We start from the raw sequence: 20,156 nt of genomic DNA, 5'->3' as shown, positions 1-20,156 counted from the left end.
ATCAATCACTCTTGTAGAAAGTGCAGCATATGGCCGGAGAAGTGACTTTTATATTGTAATCAGGCGAGTCGAAGCAGGATGAGGGGCCACTGTGTGGTGAAACGTTTCCTTAATAAAGATTCCCATATGTTGCATGTCTCAGTCTTCAACTTGTCGGTTTTAAAATCCATTTATCACCATCATTTATCATCAAACATCGTGTTCCTTGAATTATAATGCGATGTAATATTCTAGTTGCTATAATTAGGTACCAAGATCTAGGCGCTTATAATAAGCCGTAATGTTCCAGTTACTATAATAGAATGAGCCCTGATGTGCCAAGAAATATAAAATAACACTTATTAATTTAGAAGTTATAATCAGTCAACATAATAAATAGCATTAATCAGTTTCATGGCCCAGGAGCTATACTCAACCATAATTCACCGATAACTACAATCTATAACATTCTGAAAGCTATAATCAGCTATGATGTTCGTGAAGGTATAATCCGCAGCTGTAATTAATGAGCCATCATGCACCAGGAAGAGGCAAGGGGCCCTGTTTATTATGGATGATGCCGTTAACTGGAGGTTACTGAGGGTGGTTCTGAGAGCAACAGCGAGGAGGAGTCAGCCTATTCATTAGTGAAGATGACAGAGGGCCGAGTTAGGGAGAAAAAAATTACTCGACCCCAGCGTAGTGTTGACTTTCATTTTCCGGGTATCTCTCTCTCTCTCTCTCTCTCTCTCTCTCTCTCTCTCTCTCTCTCTCTCTCTCTCTCTCTCTCTCTCTCTCTCTCTCTCTCACCCACAGGGTTTTGCAAGTTTAGGTTTAGGGTTCCTAACTTTATTTACAAGCTAAAATCTGTTACTTACACCGTCTCATTTTAAAGCTCTGTATTGTTATGACATACTAATATGTAACAGGATGAAGTTGGAGCCATCTGTGGACCAGCGATTTCATTTGGTCAACTGACTTTATTTCATTGATGTCTTAATGTTGTACTAACGTGTTCCAGATTCGAGTCTTCCTAGGAATAATCTCAGATGAAGTGATGTCCTGGAGAAGGTTACAGTCAGAATGTAGTTGCAACTTGTTGCCCGTCTTGTTGTGTAGAAACCCACGTATCGTTGTCCGTGGAGTGAAACGAAGTGTGGTAAGTTTACAGTATTGGCATTGTACATAACAGTAAGGCCACCCACAGCCCTCCTGTGTTGAAGGCTCTGCTGAAAAGACAGATCTGTCCAGGCCGGATCCAGGCAAGAGATGAGTCGTCTCGCTGTGTTCTCTATTATGTTCTCTATTAAGTCGCAGATGAGACGGGGGGCAGGCAATCCAAGAAAATGGAGCATATTCAAGGTGTAAGTGTGGAGAAAATAATCTCCAGTTTTAAAGAGCAGGGGGTATCTCTCAGCCCTCAGCCCTCACCCCTCACCCCTCAGCCCTTTAAGGGACTTAACCCTCCCGGAAAAGGGCTAGTGGACTTCCATTTCCTTGTTCTCACAATAGCTTAATTATAGACATATGTGTAAAAGGCGTCACCAGGTACGCCTCTTTCCTTGCTAGAATTTCTGAGCAACTGCACAACGAGAGTGGAAAATTACATGGAAACCGGCGCTCCACTTGATCTACAAGTCAGGGGTATATAACTAAACAACAAGAAAGCAGCCCTCTTGTGTTAAATTCTATTGCAAAAGCTAGTAGTGAATGTCTATAAAGTTGAGTCAGCGTTTCCTTTATGGATATGAGGAGCTGACGGATGCTACGCAGGACACAAGCAGATTGACTTAAATACTCAGAGCGGGGTGCAGCTCATGAAATCTTCCGATGAAAAACAAAGACAAGTGAAACCATACCACGGGCGGGATTTGAACCCGCGGTCAGAGAGTCTCAAAACTCTGACCGCGGGTTCAAATCCCGCCCGTGGTATGGTTTGTTTGCAATCGTGTCATTACGATTTCGTGAGTCATAAAGACAAGTGAAATTGTGCGTTAGACTCTGAAATACTGTCAGTTTCCACTAGGAAATTTAACTAGAATAAATAGTATCAACGCTAGTGATCCACGGTATAAATCATGATGAAGCGTGTTTTAATATGTTTTCGTGGTGTGCACTCAGGCGTAAGCAAACACTGGGAGAAAATCTCTCCCTACCGTGAATAAAAATGGTGTTATTAAAGTGACTGTGATGCGTTACTAGTGATAGGACATTATGGTGACGTATGGATATTAGCAGCCACCAAGACATCATTTCCGGGGTCAATTAACCTATTTGGGTCCGTTACAATACCCAGATAAGTCCGGTCATGCTCATATCGTCTTTTGTTAGCTGCAGCTAATAGGTAGATGTGGTATTTGATTGGGGGTTACCAATAGACCCCGTTACACACGGGCTTTATTCCCATCAGCAGTGAGTAACTCATCACATTTATCGTCAAATGTGAAATGTTTGAATTTTGCACTCCTTTGGGGCAAATTTTAATTAGGTACTGACTATTCTAAAGCTCAGGTGTGGGGATACCTTAGCTTTATCGAAGGAGACTTCTTGACCCGCGACTGCAGGAAGTCTGAGCTGCCAACAAAGCTAAGTATCCGTCTGTTGTAGTATTATTATATCGGAAAGTAAACTTGGCTGTTAAGTCCCCCCCCCCCCCACGTAAGCGTACTTGTGCCTCGTACAGAATCTTGCAACCTCTGCTGTCGAGCCGATGCGAGATACATCTGAATGCTGTGTTTAACGGCTGCTTTCTTCTCAAGATTTACAATATGGTTCTTCATTGTCAGTTTTGAGTAAAATTTCACCCCATGGATATCAACTTCATCCCGGGTATGAGCACTGTCCCATTCATTTTTACCACTGCTCTAGCATTACAATCATAATTTGTGTTTTCTCAGGCGCAAGTGTGGCCTGTCATCGTTTTTCTCATGGCGATATAGCTGTAAGGTGGTGATTGATATATCTTAAAGCAGCTGACATTTTCGCTCTTGGATAAGTAATTTTCAAAGTACTACAGTCCTCTGCATATTCATGGGATTCTGGGATGATTTGAAGGTCATTGAAATAGACCTTCCATAACAATGGCCCAAGCACATTTCCCTGTGGAACACTTAAACCAATAGAATGTTTTGTTGACTCTGTCCCATTGAGAACTCCGCTTAGAGATCTACCATAAAGGTAATCACTGAGGAGGCATAGTGCAGAGACGGCGACTCCTAGTGCATGCAGTTTTACCAAGAGTCCCTGGTGCCAAACTCGGCTAAAAACACCATCCAGTGCTACTACACAACTGACTTGGTTTCATCCGGTGACTGGTGCCACATAGTACAGAAGTTTAACAGCAGATCAGCAGCAGAGTGGCCCTTTCTGAAGTCAAACTGGCGGTCACAAAGAAGCAATTGGTAGCCGAAAAACATTATCATTTGCCGTGAGATTATTGTCTCACGAATCTTCCCAGTGATTGGCAGGAGTAACACTGGTCTGTAGTAGCTGATATTAGCTTTGTTCTTTTGTGTCAGCCTCCCATCTAGAGATGGCCCATCTAGAGATACCAACAAGTTTGTCTGTGCTGGTTCCTGTTATAATTAGTGGGAGGCCTCTTATACCTTCTCCATGCAGTCTCTCGACAACGGAAGCCGAAACAAGGCTGATCTGAAGGCTTCGTTCCATACTGCCGGTGAGGGACGTGCTTTTGTTGGAGATTAAGGATGTGTTCAAGGAAGACATTCACTTGGTTGTCAACATTACCTTGGAGAAGAGCATTCCAATTGAAGGTGGCTAGCTCAGAGCAAAGAGCGGGCCAGTTTCCGCTTTCTCACAGCCAGGTTGCACGTGCAGTCTTCACTTCGTTCTGTTGGAATCTTCAGTGTCGTAAAGACAGCCTTGTGGTCAGCTGATCCAACGAGGGGGTTGACGAGTGATTATGCCTCAAGATGGATTAATCAATACTGGGTCGAGGGAGTAGCCAGAGATGTGAGTAGAGAAATCAACAAAGTTTCTCATGCTAAACACTGCAAGGTCATCAAAATCCCTCTACATAAGTAATAAGGTGTTGGTTGAGGTCACCAACAATTATATGATGTTGATTAGTTAGTTAGAGATTTGCTGGTACTTCCGGCCCGGGTCTTCTCCAGATGGTGACCCGGCGCTGATGTTGATATTTATGTTGAAGCAGAATGAAGTACACATTTTCCATCAGGAAGTTGATGGGGTCTGCTTGTAAATACTGAGGTCTGTACATTGCACACGCTAGTACAGAGGTACTAGTGTTTATGTATAACCTGAGGAACATCATTTCCAGGTGATTAGGGATGGAAACATCAATAAGCTGGACATGTAAACTTTTAAAAAAGCACACATCAATGCCTCCTCCTTGTCCTTGCCTGTCTCTTCTCATCCATGAGGTGTAGCGAGTTATTCTACCAAAATTTTTCTGGAGTCCTGTCGTCCAAACATGTCTCAACAACGGCGATCATGTAAGGACTTGGAGTGTTCACGAAACTGTGAGAGTTCCCCGACAGTAGTAATGTTGGCCGACAGTATGCTGACTGGCTCCTCATGATTGTGTTCAGCTTGAGTTGATGGATGTTTAAGGTGTTCTCTCTCTCTCTCTCTCTCTCTCTCTCTCTCTCTCTCTCTCTCTCTCTCTCTCTCTCTCTCTCTCTCTCTCTCTCTCTCTCTCTCTCTCTCTCTCTCCCTCTCTCTCCCTCTCTCTCTCGTATCAAATAACAGGAAGTACTTTATTTTCTGCCCCAGTCTTGAAGGATATGATGATTCTAAACATAACAGGGACTTGCCAAGTTTCTTTGAGGAAATTAAAATATTCCCTGGTATTCAGTTGAACATATAGTTTTAAAAATGCACATAATGTTAAAGGGATGTACAAAAGTTATTAAAATTTATCAAAAGTACCTCAAACAGCAACGTATCTCTTGGCAACCTTACTGATTTATAAAGTATTGAAGGTTTGAAGAAAACTATTTTTTACACCTACGTTCAATTATATATAAATCATTCTTTCCAAAACTAGTGGCAATCTATTCCATATATTTAAAAAAAAATATCAAAGACAATGTTTCGATTTATTCGACTGAAATTGTTTGCCTAATTGTAAAAACTGCCATCAGCAAATTTGTACTATACTATATCCTGAGACTTCATTTTAGGTAACATATTGCTTTCACATTATTTTATGTAAAACATAGAGAAACAAACTGTCCAAAGTAGGCCTATTTCTCTAGCGAATGTATTCATCGCTCCAGAAAAACCACATGGGCAGGAAAGAATAACTTGTTTAGAGCAAATATTTTTACCACAGGAAGCAGTAGGTCACTTTGGGATTTCAAAAGATTGCTTTCATAGAAATATTGTAATGAGCTGTTTATTTTCCGTTAAATCATTGTGCATGTTAAGTCTTGCATTTCTACCAATGTGTTACCATTGATTGATGAATATATCGCCAGGAAAGTGGCTACCGTACTGACTGTCCATCATGTCTTGACTTGAAGTGAAATTCATAAGAACATAAGAAAGGAGGAACACTGCAGAAGGCCTGTTGGCCCATACTAGGCAGGTCCTTTACAATTCATCCCACTAACAAAACATTTGACCAACCCAATTTTCAATGCTACCCAAGAAATAAGCTCTGATGTGCAAGTCCCACTCAAATCCAACCCCTCCCACTCATGTACTAATCCAACCTAAATTTGAAGCTACACAAAGTCCTAGCCTCAATAACCCAACTAGGTAGACTGTTCCACTCATCAACTACCTTATTTCCAAACCAATACTTTCCTATGTCCTTTCTAAATCTAAACTTATCTAATTTAAATCCATTACTGCGGGTTCTCTCTTGGAGAGATATCCTCAAGACCTTATTAATATCCCCTTTATTAATACCTACCTTCTACTTATAGACTTCGATCAGGTCTCCCCTCATTCTTCGTCTAACAAGTGAATGTAACTTAAGAGTCTTCAATCTTTCTTCATAAGGAAGATTTCTAATGCTATGTATTAATTTAGTCATCCTAGGCTGAATGTTTTCTAACGAATTTATGTCCATTCTGTAATATGGAGACCAGAATTGAGCTGCATAATCTAGGTGAGGCCTTACTAATGATGTATAAAGCTGCAGTATGACCTCTGGACTTCTGTTGCTTACACTTCTTGATATAAATCCCAGTAATCTATTTGCCTTATTACGTACGCTTAGGCATTGCTGTTTTGGTTTAAGGTTGCTGCTCACCATAACCCCCAAGTCCTTTTCGCAATCTGTATGGCTAAGTTCTACATAATTTAACTTATAAGTACTAGGGTTATGGGCACTCCCGAGCTTCAGAACCTTGCATTTATCTACATTGAACTGCATCTGCCACTTTTCTGACCAAGAATAGAGTTTGTTTAAATCCTCCTGAAGTTCCATAACATCTACGTTTGAATCAATTATCCTACCTATCTTTGTGTCATCGGCGAATTTGTTCATATCACTAGTAATTCCCTCATCAAGATCATTGTTATATATTATAAACAACAACGGGCCCAAGCCTGATCCCTGTGGAACGCCACTTGTTACAGATCCCCACTCGGATTTAACCCCATTTTTGGGGTTATATATTACAGTATAATCAAGCCTCAGGAAAGGGTATGTAAGAATATTTTGATGACCCTTTTTTTTCAAATAGGAAAGAATAATGGATACCGTTTGATACTTTCTTTGAAAATTTAATGATATAGTCTCTTGCATAAAATTTAAAGCACAACAGTTTGCCGTAAAGCTCCACACTCGGTCAATTATTTGCAGTTCTTCAGCTGTCATTCTAACCACGTTAAGAGAAGCGTAGCCTAGGGAGTCTTTCCACAGGCACTCAAAATGGGTAGTCTACAATATTTCGAGCAAGAAAACTGGATCAATGTCAAGATTAGTTGCTAGGCGGAGTTTTGTGATACTAGTTTATAGTATAAAGTGTCCAGTTTTAAGATGGGGATAGTATTATGTTGTGAAGATTGTTTTTCACTGTATTTTTTTCCGCTGTCTTAAGTTAGATTAAGTTAGGTTAGGTTAAGTTCTAACCATGCCTAGCCCAACCCAACCCATTGAAATTCAACTATGCCCTACCTAACCCTTAATTAATCGAACATAAACGCCAATGCACGTGAAAGGAATAGTGCAGAGTGCAGTATAAGTTCCTTATGCAGTTACATATTAGCAAAAAAGGTTTCAAGCGACTCAGAAGAGGTATAAATAAAATGTTATGGTGACACAAATATCCTCTTTTTTAATAAAATGCCAAATTAAGACATACACAGTCCTTGTCTTCAGCTTTAAAGTCAACCTGAAGAAGAATTCGCTTGTTACCTTAGAGTGACAAATATACTAAAAGAAACCAGTACATTCAAATGGAACCTACCAAGGTAAATATCTGTTCAAACTTTTTCTTAAGGATAAAGTTTGGAGCACTTCATTATTTACTCCCTATTTAAACTGCAAGAAAAAAAAAATATTGGATGACACATTTATTACGTGCATATGAAAGTATTTTAAGTGGATTTTACCTAAGATAACCCAATAAAGTCAGATATTTTGAGTGATTCCTAATCAGATGAGACATTCTCCAGTTATTTCACAAAAATAAATTTGATTAATAAAATCGCCACATTAAGAACCACAAGACAAAGCTTCATTAAAGGAAAGTATATCAGTACAGAACCCAACAAAACGTGCCCTTACACAGCCTAAACCCGAAAAACGTTTTATTCATTTCATTAGTCGAATCAGTTGTTAAAGTTTCAAGGGAGAGCGCTAAACAAGTAGGGGTGACATAGAGCCCGTCGAATGGGAGGCATTCAGACGCGACTCAGGTTGGGGAATGATAATAGCAATTGTTTGAACCAAGAGTCACTCACCATCATCAAGACAAAATAATGCTATAATATGGCTGAAGTCGCGGGAAATCCGAATTAATGTAGACACATATATGATTATAATTATTATTTTGAGGAAAGAAAATACCCTTGATATATATATATATATATATATATATATATATATATATATATATATATATATACACATATATACACATATATATATATATATACACACACACATATATATATATATATATATATATATATATATATATATATATATATATACACATATATATACACAGATATACACATATATATATATATATATATATATATATATACACATATATAAAAATATATATATACATATATATATATATAATTTTTTTTTTCAACAAGTCGGCGGTATCTCACCGAGGCAGGGTGACCCAAAAAGAAAATCCCCAAAAAGAAAATACTTTCGTCACCATTCAACTCTTTCACCTCACTCACACATAATCACCGTTTTTGCAGAGGTGCTCAGAATACAACAGTTTAGAAGCATATACGTATAAAGATACTCCACATATCCCTCCAAACTGCCAATATCCCAAACCCCTCCTTTAGAGTGCAGACATTGTACTTCCCATTTCCAAGACTCAAGTCCGGCTATATAAAATTAACTGGTTTCCCTGAATACCTTCACTAAATATTACCCTGCTCACACTCCAACAGATCGTCAGGTCCCAAATACCATTCGCCTCCATTCACTCCTATCGAACACGCTCACGCGCACTTGCTGGAAGTATAAGCCCCTCGCCCACAAAACCTCCCTTACCCCTTCCAACCTTTTCGAGAACGACTCCTATCCCGACTTTCTTCCCCTACAGATTTAAATGCTCCCCATATCATTCTACCTTGATCCATTCTCTCTAAATGACCAAACTACCTCAATAGCCCGTCTTCAACCCTCTGACTAATACTTTTATTAGCTCCACACCTTCTAATTTCCACACTCCAAATTTTCTGCATAATATTTACACCACACATTGCCCTTAGACAGGACATCTCTACTGCCTCCAACCGCCTCCTCGCTGCTACATTCACAACCCAAGATTCACACCCATATAAGAGTGTTGGTACTACTATACTTTCATACATTCCCTTCTTTGCCTCCATAGATACCGTTTTTTGTCTCCACACATACCTCAATGCACCACTCACCTTTTTCCCCTCATCAATTCTGTGATTAACCTCATCCTTCATAAATCCATCCAATGACACGTCAACTCCCAGGTATCTGAAAACATTCGCTTCTTCCATACTCCTCCCCAATTTGATATCCAATTTTTCTTTATCTAAATCATTTGATACCCTCATCACCTTACTCTTTTCTATGTTCACTTTCAACTTTCTACCTTTACACACACTCCCAAACTCGTCCACTAACCTTTGCAATTTTTCATTGGAATCTCCCATAAGCACAGTATCATCAGCAAAAAGCAACTGTGTCAATTCCCATTTTGTATTTGATTCCCCATAATTTAATCCCACCCCTCTCCCGAACACCCTAGCATTTACTTCTTTTACAACCCCATCTATAAATATATTAAACCATGGTGACATTATATATCCCTGTCTAAGACCTACTTTTACCGGGAAGTAGTTTCCCTCTCTTCTACACACCTGAGCCTCACTATCCTCATAAAAACTCTTTACAGCATTTAGTAACTTACCACCTATTCCATATACTTGCAACATCTGCCACATTGCTTCCCTATCCACTCTATCATATGCCTTTTCTAAATCCACAAATGCAATATAAACTTCCCTACCTTTATCTAAATACTGTTCACATATATGCTTCAATGTAAACACTTGATCTACACATCCCCTAACCACTCTGAAACCTCCTTGCTCATCCGCAATCCTACATTCTGTCTTACCTCTAATTCTTTCAGTTATAACCCTACTGTACACTTTTCCTGGTATACTCAGTAAACTTGTTCCTCTATAATTTTTACTATCTCTTTTGTCCCCCTTCCCTTTATATAAAGGGACTATACATGCTCTCTGCCAATCCCTAGGTACCTTCCCCTCTTTCATACATTTATTAAACAATAATACCAACCATTCCAACACTATATCCCCCCCCCCCTGCTTTTAACAGTTCTGTCATCATCCCGTCAGTTCCAGCTGCTTTACTCCCTTTCATTCTACGTAATGCCTCACGCACCTCCCCCACACTCACATCCTGTTCTTCTTCACTCCTAAAAGATGGTATACCTCCCTGGCCAGTGCATGAAATTACCGCCTCCCTTTCTCGTCGACATTTATAAGTTCCTCAAAATATTCTCGCCATCTATCCAAAACCTCCTCCCCATCTACTAACTCCCCTACTCTGTTTTTAACTGACAAATCCATTTGTTCCCTAGGTTTGCTTAACTTGTTTAACTCACTGCAATTTTTTTTTCTTATTTTCATTAAAATTTCTTGACAGTGCCTCTCCCACTCTATCATCTGCGCTCCTTTTGCACTCTCTCACCACTCTCTTCACCTTTCTTTTACTCTCCATATACTCTACTCTTCTTATAACACTTCTGCTTTGTTAAAACCTCTCATAAGCTAACTTTTTCTCTTTTGTCACACCCTTTACTTCATCATTCCACCAATCACTCCTCTTTCCTTCTCCACCCCCCCCCCACTACTCATACTTGCACCAGTCCTCCTTTCTGCCAATAGTTGCTTATATCTCACCCGAACTTCCTTCTCCCTTAGTTTATACACTTTCACCTCCCTCTTACTTTTTATTGTCATTTTCCTCTTTTCTTATCTACCTCTAACTCTAACTGTAGCTACAACTAAATAATGATCCGATGTATCAGTTGCCCCTCTATAAATGTGTACATCCTGGAGCCTACCCATCAACTTTTTATCCACCAATACATAATCTAACAAACTACTTTCATTATGTGCTATATCATACCTTGCATATTTATTTATCCTCTTCTTCATAAAATATGTATTACTTATTACCAAACCTCTTTCTACACATAGCTCAATTAAAGGCTCCCTATTTTCATTTACCCCTGGCACCCCAGATTTACCTTCTACTCCTTCCACAACATTTTTGCCCACTTTAGCATTGAAATCCCCAACCATCATTACTCTCACACTTGGTTCAAAACTCCCCACGCATTCACTCAACATTTCCCAAAATCTCTCTCTCTCCTCTACACTTCTCTTTTCTCCAGGTGCATATACGCTTACTATAGCCCACTTTTCGCATCCAACCTTTATTTTACTCCACATAGTCCTTGAATTAATACATTTATAGTCCCTCTTTTCCTGCCATAACTTATCCTTCAACATTATTGCTACTCCTTCTTTAGCTCTAACTCTATTTGAAACCCCTGACCTTATCCCATTTATTCCTCTCCACTGAAACTCTCCTACCCCCTTCAGCTTTGTTTCACTTAAAGCCAGGACATCCAGCTTCTTCTCATTCATAACATCCACAATCATCTCTTTCTTATCTTTTGCACAACATCCACGTACATTCAGACTTCCCACTTTGGCAATTTTCTTCTTCTTATTCTTTTTAGCAATTATTACAGGAAAAGATGTTACTAGCCCATTGTTCCCGGCAATTTAGTTGACTTTTACAACACGCATGGCTTACGGAGGAAAGATTCTTATTCCACTTCCCCATGGATATAAAAGGAAAAGTAATAAGACCAAGAACTATTAAGATAAAATCAAAGAAAGCTCAGATGAGTGTGTATAAATAAACGTGTACATGTATGTGTAGTGTGACCTAAGTGTAAGTAGAAGTAGCACGACGTACCTGTAATCTTGCATATTTATGAGACAGGCGAAAGACACCAGCAATCCTACCATCATGTAAAACAATTACAGGCTTTCGTTTCACACTTACCTGGCAGGACGGTAGTACCTCCCTGGGTGGTTGCTGTCTACCAACCTACTATATATATATATATATATATATATATATATATATATATATATATATATATATATATATATAAAAATATATATATATATATATATATATATATTGGATGTGTAAAACTAAAGCTATTTTTATTTTAACAAAACATCTGAAGATAATACACCAGTATATAATTCTTCACAATAAAGCTGATAAATTGTTGCTTTTATATGAATAAGTATACAGAATTTATATTTTACACTATGAGCAGAAACTGCACATTTCTTGAAGACCGTAGAACGAGGTGGATATGCCAGAAGTAATACTAATTAAGGGAAGAGAAGCTTGAGAACGAGCTAAAAGTAAGGTGCAAAAAATATATAACCAAACAAAAAATGGTTACTGCTCACACAACTTCAGATCTAAAAAAAGTTTTAGGAATACATTGGATTGGAACTGTTGGGCGTGAGTGGGATTTGTTTTGCATGAACTAGTAGAATTATTGAAGTGATCCTTTGCAATCCCTAGGATGTTATTCATTTCTGCCTTTATATACCAGACTGGCCATCAGGAGGTGGAATACCGTTTGACAGGAGGTTGGGACTCTCTCACCGTTGATGCTAGTGGAGACGTGACATTGGTGAAGAGCCTTGACCGCGAGGCTCCTGGAGGAGCTCTGGGTGAGGCCATAATCGTTGCAGTGGATGGTGGCACTCCACCACTGTCCTCCACTGCTACCCTCACCATTACAGTCACTGACGTCAACGACTGCCCCCCGCGGCTCATACCTCCCACCGTTTTCCACGTGGTGGAGGGTGCCCCTGATAAGCTCCTCGGTGTCTTGAAAGCCACGGATGACGACGTATGGGCACTAGGACACGGCCCTCCCTTTAATCTTACTCTGGCATCTTCCAACCCACCTCATGTCTTCACTTACATCGACCTCAGGTTTAACCGACGTGAGTGTTAACAGGGAGTAAATGTCCATTTACTTTCACTCATTTCCTTTGATGTTTATTAACCCTTTAACTGTCACAGCGTTGATCTACGTATTTCCGCTAGCCGTTTACCTGGAGTTTACCTGGAGAGGGTTTCGGGGGCCAACGCCCCCGCGGCCCAGTCTGAGACCAGGCCTCATGGTGGATCAGGGTCTGATCAACCAGGCTGTTACTGCTGGCCGCACGCCAGCGGCTAAGTTGGGGAATTACCAATAGGCCCCCAGCTGCCTTCAAGAGGGAGCTGGACAGATACTTAAAGTCGGTGCCGGATCAGCCGGGCTGTGGTTCGTACTTTGGACTACGTCAGGCCCTGATCCACCGGGAGGCCTGTTCGTGGACCGGGCCGCGGGGGCGTTGATCCCTGGAATATCCTCCAGGTAGGTAGACTGGATGCTCACCTGACTGAAACATGGAGTCCAGTAACTTGCAGAAATGTTGCAGAAACAACTTTCTTCTCGTTTTTTAATTACGTGGTTTTTATTTCTGATAATTACAATTTACAGTAGATCTTGTGATTTTATGGCCAATCTTTGTTCTGAGACAAATATTAGGTACGGAAATAGAAATCAGTCACAAACACACTGACAGGTGAACATATTCACCTGCCTTGCTCACATGCTATTTTCTAGAAATATATACAAATTCTAGGTCTCAGCAACGTTTTTAGACGTGCTGAAGTATACGAGACTCCTTGAAGCACGGTGTCAGACAGAATGTCACTCTACATTGTTGATGGTGCACTGCACCATCAGCACTGCCCTCAGTGAACTTTGGCATATGTTTTCTATTTGTTCGAAGTGCTCCACACTCATAAACATGATTGTCTCTGTCTGTTTGTCTCTCTGTCTTTGTCTATCTGTTATTCTTTCTCTCTCTGTATCAGAGAGAGCTGCTCATGAACTTGATCGTCAGCTAGACGAACAGGTATAATACATGTTGCAGAATCATCTCGTCTACACAAATGGAAAGATGGAACTGTGACCGAAATGTACATATTTCTTGTAACAGTCATGGTTATGCTTCATATCTACAATCAAAGTATAGCACTTTGACTTTTAATTAATAGCCATATTAATTAACATTCAATAATTTCATAACCATGGAAATAAATGGTATACAATACCGACACAATGGAAATATAAACACATATGCAGTTTAATGTGATCCTTTATTGATAACGTTTCGCCCACACAGTGGGCTTTTTCAAGTCACAAACAGATCTACCTGGTTGGTAGGTAAGACACAAAGGCAACAGTTAGGCAACTTTATTCCGAAACGTTTCGCCTACACAGTAGGCTTCTTCAGTCGAATACAGAAAGTAAGCAGGAACAGTAGAGATGTGAAGACGATGTAATCAGTCCATCACCCTTGAAGTCGTACATTCTCACTACTACTACTACTACTATGCACCTCTCCTTCCGACAGTATTTAAGTCTCCGCACTGTCGCTTGATCTTCAGATAGTTCCTGACTATGGAACTGAACTCTCCAGGCTGAGGGACTGACAACCTCAAATTCTACGACTTCAAGGGTGATGGACTGATTACATCGTCTTCACATCTCTACTGTTCCTGCCTACTTTCTGTATTCGACTGAAGAAGCCTACTGTGTAGGCGAAACGTTTCGGAATAAAGTTGCCTAACTGTTGCCTTTGTGTCTTACCTACCAACCTGTCGGTATTTTATACCATTTTGATGTTCAGATCTACCTGGTGTGGAAGGTACGTATTTATAGTCAGGTTCAGATTTTAGACTCTATAACCCCACTCGGCAGATAATCAGATGCAGCATTCTCCATCTGACCTCAACATTCTGAACCTGACTAAATACTCACGTACCTTCCACCCCAGGTAGTTCTGTTTGTGACTTGAAAAAGCCCACTGTGTGGGCTAAACGTTGTCAATAAAGGATCACATTAAACTGCATATGTGTTTATATTTCCAATTTCATAACCAAAAAATGTTTCTTCTGATTGGCTTGAACACATTATTGATAATGCATCGTATAAGAAGAATACCCAAAAATTATAGTCTCAGTAGGTGCAAACGAAATTTTACTGATATGGTTAGAAAACGAATTGGAATCAGATCCATTACTCACCTTTACTGATCGTTCCCAAGCTTTCATAGTTCGTCGTCTTTATTAGGTATCCGAAAGGGTACCTTTAAGAGGTTGCCTGATTTTTCTTTATTTTTCCTCCAGCTTTTAAAATTTATTTCGCTCATAAACAGAGAACACCTCATCCAATCACCTTCAATTTATCAACACTTTTTGTGTACGGTAACGGGGCCACAAGTCATGGAATAAATGACATTTTCACCTCCCCATTAACCAAAGTTGCTGAATTTATTCCTAGCAACCTGGAATGGCTCGGATAACTTCCAAATTAGTCAATGGCGTTACATCAAACATTCAAATGAGGAGCCGAAAAATTCATCGACATGTGAACAGTGAACTTCACATGTGTAGGTGCAAATTTGACGATCTTATTCCCGTTCGACCACATTACTGGCTAATGAATCTTAGGATTCATTAGCCAGTAATGTGCAGGAAATTTGTTGATGTAGTAAATTAGTAAAAATCTTTTAATCATTGGAATGCGTACCATAACTGGAGAATTATTCATCTGATTGGCTTTAAAATTTCACTACTGGTATTGTTTCCTGAACACAAGGCTCACGGTGCATGTGCCTGCCATAAAATTCCATTGTTGCTAATTTTATTGAATAAAGTGTAATATTAATTTTTTATTGAATATCTAGAGAATGCTTTTTCTACTTAGCTTCAAAATATTATTAATAAGGATGATACATAATGAATCTAGTCTGACTAGGTACAAATTTGAAATGTTGCTAAAATAGTTAAAAAACTTGAAATCATAGAAATCCGATCAATCACTGGAGAATGCTTTTTCTGATCAGCTTTACACTTTTACCATTGGTGGGCTTTATTACAACAGTTTGTCACTTTGAGCAGTGTAAATTTCAGTTTGCCATTATTTTTAGTAAATTATTTCAAATATCATAATTTGAGAATGCCTATTATGAACGTCTTCAAACCCAAAATACTGTTGTATCTTAATTGGACGTATTTTTGTACTACTTTTGGACTGTGTAGGTCCCAGTTTACCATTTTTGTTATCAATATTACCGAATTGGAATTATTTTTTCTTTTAGATTTGTAGAAAACTGTAAAAGGATACAGCAAAAAAAAAAAATCCGAGGTTTTATGGTGTTTTTAAGTATAATGAAAAGATACTTTTCTTTCTTGAAAAATTCTTAGCAAGATTTTCTTGCGATTTCCTCACAATTTTGTTATTACTCGAGAGAACACCTTGTTCGAGCGGCTTAAAAATTACATCACATAAGAACATGAGGAAATAAGAAAGAAGGAACACTGCAGCAGGCCCACTGGCCCATGCGAGGCAGGTCCAAGTTTCCTACCGGCTTAAGCCAATGACCCAACCTAGTCAGGTCACATTCACTTAAGGAAGGAGCATGGCATCAGATTTACTAGCACAAGCTACTCAGGTCCAACTCACACCCACCCACACCAACTCGTGTATTTATCTAACCTATTTTTAAAACTACACAGCGTTATATGTGTAATATATCTTGGGCAAGATTCATGGGTCTATATGCCTCCGTGGATACCCTATGCATTATGCTACTTTGATCATTAATTTTTTTTTCCCGTGATATACAAGATCCTATGCTCGGCTTCAGAAATTCAACACTCTTGTATTCTGCTTAGCAGAAGTAGCGTGTAGTTAATGGAGTGTGTTGATACTATTTTACCACTTTTAATATCGAAATGGTATAACATTATTTAATGTTATTGCATTTTTTTGTGATCAAATATGAATGCTTCCCATTCCACAGGCGTCATATGACTCCTACGAATCAGTACTTTCCTCTGAGTAAAATATTACAATTATGAATGGCATCATTTTCCTATTGTTGACGCGTCGTATGAAATAGATGGAATGTTTCATGGATTTAGCCCATGAAGGCACAATTTTTGGGTATTCTAAGTAATAACTGGAAATTACACCTTCAATCTCTTAATGTTAGCTTGAGAAAGTAATAATGTGCCAATTTTATTAATCAAATTGGTTCTAGTGAAATATTTTTTTGACTTTACAAGGTAATCAAAGATTAAAACAACTTAATGGTCTTTTATATGCCAATAACATCTATGTGCTCACGAGATATTTGTAAATATTAAACTTGCTTTCTTTACAGTTGGTCAGTCTTGCTTATAGAAAAAATTGGATTGATTTTCGCCTGTGTGGGGAAGGAAATGAAAAAAATTAAATACAACCTCTCATTCGATAATTTCTGAGTGTCGCATCTTATTGACTTAATCATTCCATGCTGAGTGCTTGATGGTGCAGCGTCTCAGTAGCTTCCAACTTTATGTGCTTGTGTAGTTTAGCATATTGGTTTCTATGGCCCTTTTGAAAGATTTGAATTAGATTTGTTTTGTGTATATCCTAGTTTACCATTTCCATTGAATATATGTTGGTAGAATTATCGACAATATGTAAAGTAAAAGGACACAAGTGCAACTAATGTGATATTTTACTGTGGCAACGTTTCACTCTCCAGGAGCTTTGTCAAGCTAATTGTTAATTGTAGAGAAATTGGAAGTGTAATATAAACGAGAAAAGAAAACTGAAAAAATATAATTCGCATGTTAGGGCATTTTTTAATTTTAATGTGGATAGATTCTTCTATTTTCAAAACATTATCAGCAACATTTTACTTTTCTTTTCCTAAAATTTTCGTTTATAACTCGAAAATGCTTCATATGACCCGCTTCAAATTTTCCATACTGGACAAGATTCATGGAACTTTACATACATGGATGCCCCGTCGAGGATGTTACGTTATTCATTCTCAGATTTTGTTTCCGTGTGACAAATGGAGAAAACCTCCTCTGGTCGGCTTCAAAATTTCTACAGCTGTGTATCCACTTTAGAAGAAGGTTGGTACTGTTAATGCAGTGTGTAGGTGCTATTTCGCTACATTTAATATCGAAATGGAGTAGTAGCATGTTTATTGCATTTGATGCTGGTGAGAGATTCGTGATCCAAGGACTGGACTTATCCTTCCCTTGTATGGGTTCTAATCTGAATATCTCCCATTGTACAGGCGCTATATTACCCCACCTAACTTAGCAATTTCCCCTGATTAAAATAAGACAACTGTGGGGAGCACCAATCTTTAATGGCTGAGTCTTCCTTAGAAACGGATGAAAATTTTCTTTACTTTAGACAGTGATGGTGTACATTTTGTTGGATTTTCTACAGTGACAGAGAATATCTCTTCTGGTCGGCTTCAATCTTTTAGTACTGGTGTTTTTACCTCAAAGAAAGTGTTGCCTTGATTTTAGGATTTGTTAGTTTTAATATGCCTCTTTTTTATACATAAAACTGATTGCTTTGAAATAACCGGAAAATGTCTCTTATTATTAATAAATCGCAGTGTTTGACTTTATTGGGTTATTCTAGGTTAAATATACATAATGCTCATTTTATAAAACTTCAATACCTAACATGCATATTTATTCACTTAAACTTTATACTGCAAAGCACAAGGCTCCTAACTACCTAGTTCATACCTTCACTGATGAGGATGATGAAGATGTTGAAATTAAACTTGACGATCCACAGGACCAGGCTAATTTGATGGGTGATGTATGGAAGAAAATTCTCTCCCACAATAACAGTCGTCAATATAACAATAATCATTATCAGTTGGTAAATGAATGGAGAGATGAGAACTTGGATGATCTACAACCACTACCTTCCATCGATACTTCAACTCTTGAAGATACCCACCCGCTTACTAGACCTATTACATTACTAGAGATGAGTCAGGTTATTGGAAGAATGCGAAATAGAGCCCCTGGCCTCTCTGGAATAACAATGAAACAAATAAAGTTCCTACCCAGAAATTGTAAACAGTCTTTGGTAAATATCTTTAATGCCATCTTGGCCTCGGGACATTTTCCAGTGGTTTTTAAGACTGCTAGGATGATCTTTCTTGGTAAGCCCAATAAAGACATCCACCAACCTGGGAACTATAGACCTATATTTTTACTTGAAGTCACTGGAAAAGTTCTTGAGAAGGTCATTTCCAACAGATTGAACTACTATATGGAGTTTAATCACTTTTTTACTGAAAAACAATTTGGCTTTAGAACCCATAGAGGTACCAATCATGCAATAAATGTTATTTTCGATACTGTAGCAAGTCTAAAACATCAGGGCAATCTTGCCTTAATTGCCACCAGAGATGTTCATAAAGCTTTTGATAGCTTATGGCATGATGGCCTTATATACAAACTCATTGACCTACCAGACCATAACTGGACTTTTCTCAGAGTAATAAATAATTTCTTAACTCAGAGAAAAATCATTCCCACCTTTCATGGCAAGTCGACAGAGCCTTTTATACCAACAGCTGGTGTCCCACAAGGTTCTTGTCTCAGTCCACTTCTGTTCAACATTTATGTGAATGACCTTCCTCAACCAGAGTTTAATGATACAATTGTGACACAGTTTGGAGATGATGTTATTCATGTCGTCTCATCAACTCCGGTAACAGGAAAATACAAGTATGAGAGTCATAGAAAAAATGAATATTGAACTTCGTCGAACATCTAATTGGGAAAAGAAATGGAGAATTACGACTAATCCTGACAAGGTCCTTGTTAGCACGATAGGATGTTTTGCATCAACAATTGAAGGTAAAGGGGGTATCTCCATCAGAGGTACACCTGTAGCCATTAGAAACCCTAACAAGATTTTGGGATATGAAATAGACAGGCTGCTCCACTCAACATCTCATGTAACTAAAAAGATCAACATAGCCAAAGCCGGTCTTAGCCGTCTCTTTCGATTCAATCAAGCCCTTCAACATGTCAAAAAACTTCTGTATAAAATGTTAATAAGACCTATACTCGAATACCCTTGTGTCCCAATGTCATTAACAACAAAGACCAATATGCTACGGTTACAAAGGGTCCAGAATAGAGCTCTTCGCTTCATTACCGATACCAGGAGGAGAGACAGAGTTAAAATGGCAGATTTACACATACAACAAGATATTACTGCCATAAATGTACGCCTTGACACCCTAAAAAAGAAACAACTCTATACAATGCAAGAACTATGCATGCCAGATAGAGAACATCCTATACAAGTGGTAAATACCACGGATTATATCATCAATACTCCTCCTCACAGGACTCAAAGAATGACTCTCCCACAGAGGGTCCGTCGTTTTATACATAAAGCTGATTACCATCGACCCATGATATTGAGCAACCTCCCTGATGAAGAAGATTGGGTAACACCAGAACCCTTCTATGT

The 20,156-nt window shown here is 38.8% G+C and overlaps 1 protein-coding gene across 4 annotated transcripts in view; it reads left to right on the top strand.

Moving 5' to 3' along the window:
* LOC128693299 (putative neural-cadherin 2) overlaps positions 1-20,156 on the top strand; it is a 251,714-nt gene that overhangs the window by 74,414 nt on the left and 157,144 nt on the right. For all 4 annotated transcript variants that reach the window (XM_070089515.1, XM_070089514.1, XM_070089513.1 and 1 more), the window contains exon 7: positions 12,339-12,738. In XM_070089515.1, the coding sequence (XP_069945616.1) occupies positions 12,339-12,738 (400 nt within the window). The remainder of the gene's footprint in view (positions 1-12,338; positions 12,739-20,156) is intronic.

The sequence above is a fragment of the Cherax quadricarinatus genome, chromosome 28 (assembly GCF_038502225.1).
Source record: "Cherax quadricarinatus isolate ZL_2023a chromosome 28, ASM3850222v1, whole genome shotgun sequence".
Taxonomy (NCBI): Eukaryota; Metazoa; Arthropoda; class Malacostraca; order Decapoda; family Parastacidae; genus Cherax; species Cherax quadricarinatus.
This window is presented reverse-complemented; position numbering and strand designations above follow the sequence as displayed.